General features: G+C 40.1%; 1 protein-coding gene across 1 annotated transcript; it reads right to left on the bottom strand.

Moving 5' to 3' along the window:
- Nucleotides 1–2,507: 2,507 nt before the first annotated feature.
- Nucleotides 2,508–5,292, bottom strand: LOC132856978 (tissue factor-like). Its single transcript, XM_060886930.1, has 6 exons — nucleotides 5,096–5,292; nucleotides 4,612–4,723; nucleotides 3,800–3,984; nucleotides 3,536–3,714; nucleotides 3,240–3,408; nucleotides 2,508–2,944 (listed from the first exon to the last, which is right to left on the bottom strand). The coding sequence occupies exons 1-6, from the start codon at nucleotides 5,148–5,150 to the stop codon at nucleotides 2,784–2,786; spliced, it is 861 nt and encodes a 286-aa protein (XP_060742913.1). The 5' UTR covers nucleotides 5,151–5,292; the 3' UTR covers nucleotides 2,508–2,783.
- Between the last annotated feature and the right edge of the window lie 327 nt (nucleotides 5,293–5,619).

Below are 5,619 nucleotides of genomic sequence, written 5' to 3'. Positions count from 1 at the left end.
TGTGTGTGTGAGTCTCTCACACACACACACACACACACACACACTCACTCTCACACACACACACACACACACACACACACACACACTCACTCACACACACACACACACACACACTCACTCACACACACACACACAGACACACTCACTCACACACACACACACACACACACACACACACACACACACACACAGACACACTCTCTCATTACAAGTTTACATCAAATATAGAAAACATCAATAATACAAAAATACAGTGAATAAAAAATACTTAAAACTGAAAAAACATAATTGTATGTAGAATAAAGACGTTTTTTTAATTGTTAGAGAGTGTCAGAGAGTGTCAGAGAGTGTTAGAGAGTGTCAGAGTGTTAGAGAGTGTCAGAGTGTTAGAGAGTGTCAGAGTGTTAGAGAGTGTTAGAGAGTGTCAGAGTGTTAGAGAGTGTTAGAGAGTGTCAGAGAGTGTTAGAGAGTGTCAGAGTGTTAGAGAGTGTCAGAGTGTTAGAGAGTGTCAGAGTGTTAGAGAGTGTCAGAGTGTGTCAGAGAGTGTCAGAGAGTGTCAGAGTGATAGAGAGTTTTAGAGAGTGTCAGAGAGTGTTAGAGAGTGTCAGAGAGTGTCAGAGTGTTAGAGAGTGTCAGAGAGTGTTAGAGAGTGTCAGAGAGTGTTAGAGAGTGTCAGAGTGTTAGAGAGTGTCAGAGAGTGTCAGAGAGTGTCAGAGAGTGTCAGAGTGATAGAGAGTTTTAGAGAGTGTCAGAGAGTGTTAGAGAGTGTCAGAGTGTTAGAGAGTGTCAGAGTGTTAGAGAGTGTCAGAGTGTGTCAGAGAGTGTCAGAGAGTGTCAGAGTGATAGAGAGTTTTAGAGAGTTTCAGAGAGTGTTAGAGAGTGTCAGAGAGTGTCAGAGTGTTAGAGAGTGTCAGAGAGTGTTAGAGAGTGTCAGAGAGTGTTAGAGAGTTCATTACCTTCACATGTCTCTTTCTCAGCCCCAGAGGAAGTGCAGAAGTCGTCTCTGATCTCTGGCACAGGAGACATTATTATAGCTGATAACATCATCAGGTAAATTCACACCTGTCCAACACCTGCCCTGAGTTTCAGTACATTTCACAACCTGCACTCACACACATCCCCTAATTTAACACTTTAACTGCTGAATATAAGATGACTCTGCTTTGTGTGTATGTGTGTGTGTGTGTGTGTGTGTGTGTGTGTGTTGATTATCTGATGATTTCACACCTGCAGGTTTGATCATGTGCCTCTTTTAACATCTAATGGAGACGTCCTGATCCAGGATTTCTCCTTTGAGGTTAATGTTTAAAGTATCAGTAACTTAATTTGTCTGATTTAATCATTAAGTAAAATCTGATCATGTTTAATCAAAGTTTTTGGTATCACTCACATATAAATACAGAGATACAGAAAATCATCATTTTTAATTTTCTGGTGTGTGTGTTTGTGTGTGTGTGTGTGTGTGTGAGTGTGTGTGAGTGTGTGTGTGTGTGTGTGTGTGTGAGTGTGTGTGAGTGTGTGTGTGTGTCTGTAATAAAGTTCCTCATGTGTATTAAATCTTTAATGTCTGCTTATCAAACTGATTTTATAATAAATCTATTCTTATATGGGGGTCACGGTGTCTTAGTGGTTAGCACGTTGGCCTCACACCTCCAGGGTTGGGGGTTCGATTCCCGCCTCCACCTTGTGTGTGTGGAGTTTGCATGTTCTCCCTGTGCCTCGGGGGTTTCCTCCGGGTACTCCGGTTTCCTCCCCCGGTCCAAAGACATGCATGGTAGGTTGATTGGCATCTCTGGAAAATTGTCCCTAGTGTGTGAGTGCGTGAGTGAATAAGAGTGTGTGTGTGTGTGCCCTGCGATGGGTTGGCACTCCGTCAGGGTGTATCCTGCCTTGATGCCCGATGACGCCTGAGATAGGCACAGGCTCCCCGTGACCCGAGGTAGTTCGGATAAGCGGTAGAAGATGAATGAATGAATGAATGAATATTCTTATATGTTGTTTTCACTGACAGAGAAATCTGTATGCTAATCCTGATAATATTAATTCTATATTGTTCACTAAGAATAAAATAAACTAATGAAGTGCATCAACACAAATAACACACCCAGATCATGTGACACATTTATTTATTTTTAATGGGAAAAGAATAGATACGATTCTCTGCTAAACTCTGTTATTAAAGTGTGATTATGAAATAGAAAAAAAATAGAAATTGTATCTAAAACGTATCGCAGGGATTATGTAACTATTATATAACTATAATATAACTATAATATAACTTATATAACTATAACTATTATATAACTATAATATAACTATAATATAACTATAATATAACTTATATAACTATAACTATTATATAACTATAATATAACTATAATATAACTTATATAACTATAACTATTATGTAACTATTATATAACTATAATATAACTTATATAACTATAACTATTATGTAACTATTATATAACTATAATATAACTATTATATAACTATATTTACACGTTTTTGCAGAATAAATAAATGTTTCTTCAGAACACCTCAATACTTACAGCTCAATGAGCAATACAACATCAATGTACTATACATTAACAATATAAAAATACAATTATATAAAAATGATATAAAAACATCTGTATTTGTTAATCTACATGTCAGAATCAGAGATAATTATGTTTTATATTTAATAACTGAATTGTGATCTGTTAAATCAAATTTATATCATATTTTGGTTTCTTAGAAACTAAAGTGCAGATTTTACATGAAACCGTGAATATTAATGTCTAGACCTCTTTAATAATGACATGACTCTCTTTCTCCTCGTCCTCCTCTACCGACTTTTCTTTTACTCTCCGTCTGCAGCAGCAAACGATCGCAACAGTGACGACAACGAGCAGAGACGCAATGACGAGGAGTCCAGCGCTGAGCATCACCGGGTCAAATTCTGTACCACAACCAGACACACAATACAGTCCAACAATAAGATTATTAAAATATATTAACAAAGAAATATTAGATTAGAGCTGTATATTATATCATTATAAACAATGTACAGCGTGTGTGTGTCCTTCAGGGGGCGCTGTAGTGACATGAGGAATAAAGTCTGCCTTCTCCAGAGACATGAGCTTTCACGTTCACATTTATAATCACTGCCTCATAACCCCTGAACACACACAGACACACAGACAGACAGACAATCTATTGATATATTAGATTAGATCATCAATAGGTGTGTTAACCTGTGAAGAGGTCAGAGGTCAGTGCAGGTGAACACTTGGGTAAAGTCCACTTGGCCAGTTTCCTGTTTGCTCTACGAGAAACGATGAACACTGAAATACTGAAACAGTAACTGGGTCCTCGATCCAGATCCCTCATCATCACCTCACTGTCAGACACCAAAGTCTGCTTCTGTAGACACACACACACACACACACACACACACACACACATATCATCACTGTATCTACACACACCGCAGCTCTGTGTTAAACTCAGCCACAGAGCTAATAAAAACTCACATACTGGTTTTACACACCTTTCCTGTGCTTCCTGCTTTGTTGTACATGATGCTGTATTTGAGGTCGTGTTTAAAGACGTCTCGGAGTGTGAGGTGGCGTCCGTGTCTGTACAGCGCCGTCTGCTGGTCAGCGATATGCAGCACAATCGTTTTGTTCTCATCTAACTTTACACTGAACTGTGGAGCTCTGATTACAGCTGCAATACACAACATATAGAACATTAACCGTGGGTTACACACAGGCAAACAGACAGAGGGGAAGGGGGTAATAAGAACACATACTGTCATTATAGGGGCAGAATCGCTTAGACTGAGTGCGTGGGAGCTCCATGGGGTCAAAGGTCATAAGCTCAGTCACAACATCTGCAGTATAGGCAGCTTTAAGGTCACTGAGGTCTTCTGTGAGGTCACATTCCAGATGAGAGATTTGGATGCAATGAGGATTCCTCAGTCTATCTCTCCCTATTCTGAAAAACACACACACACACACAATAACACTACTGTGTATGTAAGAGATAAGTAACGTAATGTGTGTGTGTGTGTGTGTGTGTGTGTGTGTGCGTGTGTGTGTGTGTGTGTTGAACTGATTTACCGGGAGAACTCCACAGTGTGTGTGTGTGTGTGTGTGTGTGTGTGTGTGTGTGTGTGTGTTGAACTGATTTACCGGGAGAACTCCACAGTGTGTGTGTGTGTGTGTGTGTGTTTTGAACTGATTTACCGGGAGAACTCCACAGTGTGTGTGTGTGTTGAACTGATTTACCGGGAGAACTCCACAGTGTGTGTGTGTGTGTGTGTGTGTGTGTTGAACTGATTTACCAGAACTCCACAGTGTGTGTGTGTGTGTGTGTGTGTGTGTTGAACTGATTTACCAGGAGAACTCCACAGTGTGTGTGTGTGTGTGTGTGTGTGTGTGTTGAACTGACTTACCGGGAGAACTCCACAGTGTGTGTGTGTGTGTGTGTGTGTGTGTGTGTGTGTGTGTGTGTTGAACTTACTTACCGGGAGAACTCCACAGTGTGTGTGTGTGTGTGTGTTGAACTGATTTACCAGAACTCCACAGTGTGTGTGTGTGTGTGTGTTTTGAACTGATTTACCGGGAGAACTCCACAGTGTGTGTGTGGTCAGAGTGAGATCTCCAGGTCAGGATGGTTTTAAAGTTAAAAGATGTCCAGGTCAGATTGTGAGCTCGGGGCAGATGAGAACTACCTGAGAAGAGAAAAGACACTGAGTTAATGTTCATTAATCTAACACTGTTTCACTGGGACTCTGTTTCATGTCCTGTTAGTTTTATTGTTTAACATTGTTTAATTCTAATCAGTCAAATTCTGTCTGTATTATTCCTGATGTTCTGTTTCTGTAACGTAAATGTTTACAGATGTTCCAGCTTTTACACACACATCTGTATAACACACACGAGCTGAAGCCAGGACCTCAATACAGACTTTCATCTGGTGACGTAAAGACCTGATATAAACACTGTTTAACATAAAACACAGTTATTTATGTGTTACATTGTGTGTGTGTGTGTGTGTGTGTGTGTGTGTGTGTGTGTGTGTGTGTGTGTGTGTGTGTACTTACCAGACCCTGAGCTGAAGAAGAACAGGAGAAAGTGAAACACTGAGATTCGCATCATTGCTCTGTTTAGTCTTTTACTCAGTTATGGAAGTGTTTCCGGTTCAAATTAACGTAATAATGCTCGTGTGTGTGTGTGTGTGTGTGTGTGTGTGTGTGTGTGTGTGTGTGTGTGTGTGTGTGAGATATGTAGTGATGAAGGTTTTTTATTCTCCGATTTTAAGGAAACGAATTCCTTCAGGTCGTTAGCCACGCCCCCTCAGTGGACAAGCGCAATAGTGGGCGGGGCCTTCAGAGGGTCTCAGTCATGTTCCTATTGCCTAGTAAGAGTGCACGTGGATCATAAGAAATTCCCCTTGTTACCATTTATGGTCATCCGGAGCAGCACTAATACACACACACACACACACACACACACACACACACACACACACACACATTTTCGATAAGCATTAAATGATGATAATTGATGGTATGTGATGTTAATTGCTATTTTTCTGTATAATTATATTAAACATTAAGATTCTTTT

The sequence above is a fragment of the Tachysurus vachellii genome, chromosome 1 (assembly GCF_030014155.1).
Source record: "Tachysurus vachellii isolate PV-2020 chromosome 1, HZAU_Pvac_v1, whole genome shotgun sequence".
NCBI classification, from domain to species: domain Eukaryota; kingdom Metazoa; phylum Chordata; class Actinopteri; order Siluriformes; family Bagridae; genus Tachysurus; species Tachysurus vachellii.
This window is presented reverse-complemented; position numbering and strand designations above follow the sequence as displayed.

What these genes read in the sequence shown, in the direction of transcription:
- LOC132856978 (XM_060886930.1), bottom strand. Translation starts at nt 5,150, where the DNA reads ATGATGCGAATCTCAGTGTTTCACTTTCTCCTGTTCTTCTTCAGCTCA. An exon ending in ATTCTGCCCCTATAATGACA is followed by an intron (nt 3,715 to 3,799) that starts GTATGTGTTCTT and finishes TGTGTATTGCAG; the next exon opens with CTGTAATCAGAGCTCCACAG. An exon ending in AAGCAGGAAGCACAGGAAAG is followed by an intron (nt 3,409 to 3,535) that starts GTGTGTAAAACC and finishes GTGTGTCTACAG; the next exon opens with AAGCAGACTTTGGTGTCTGA.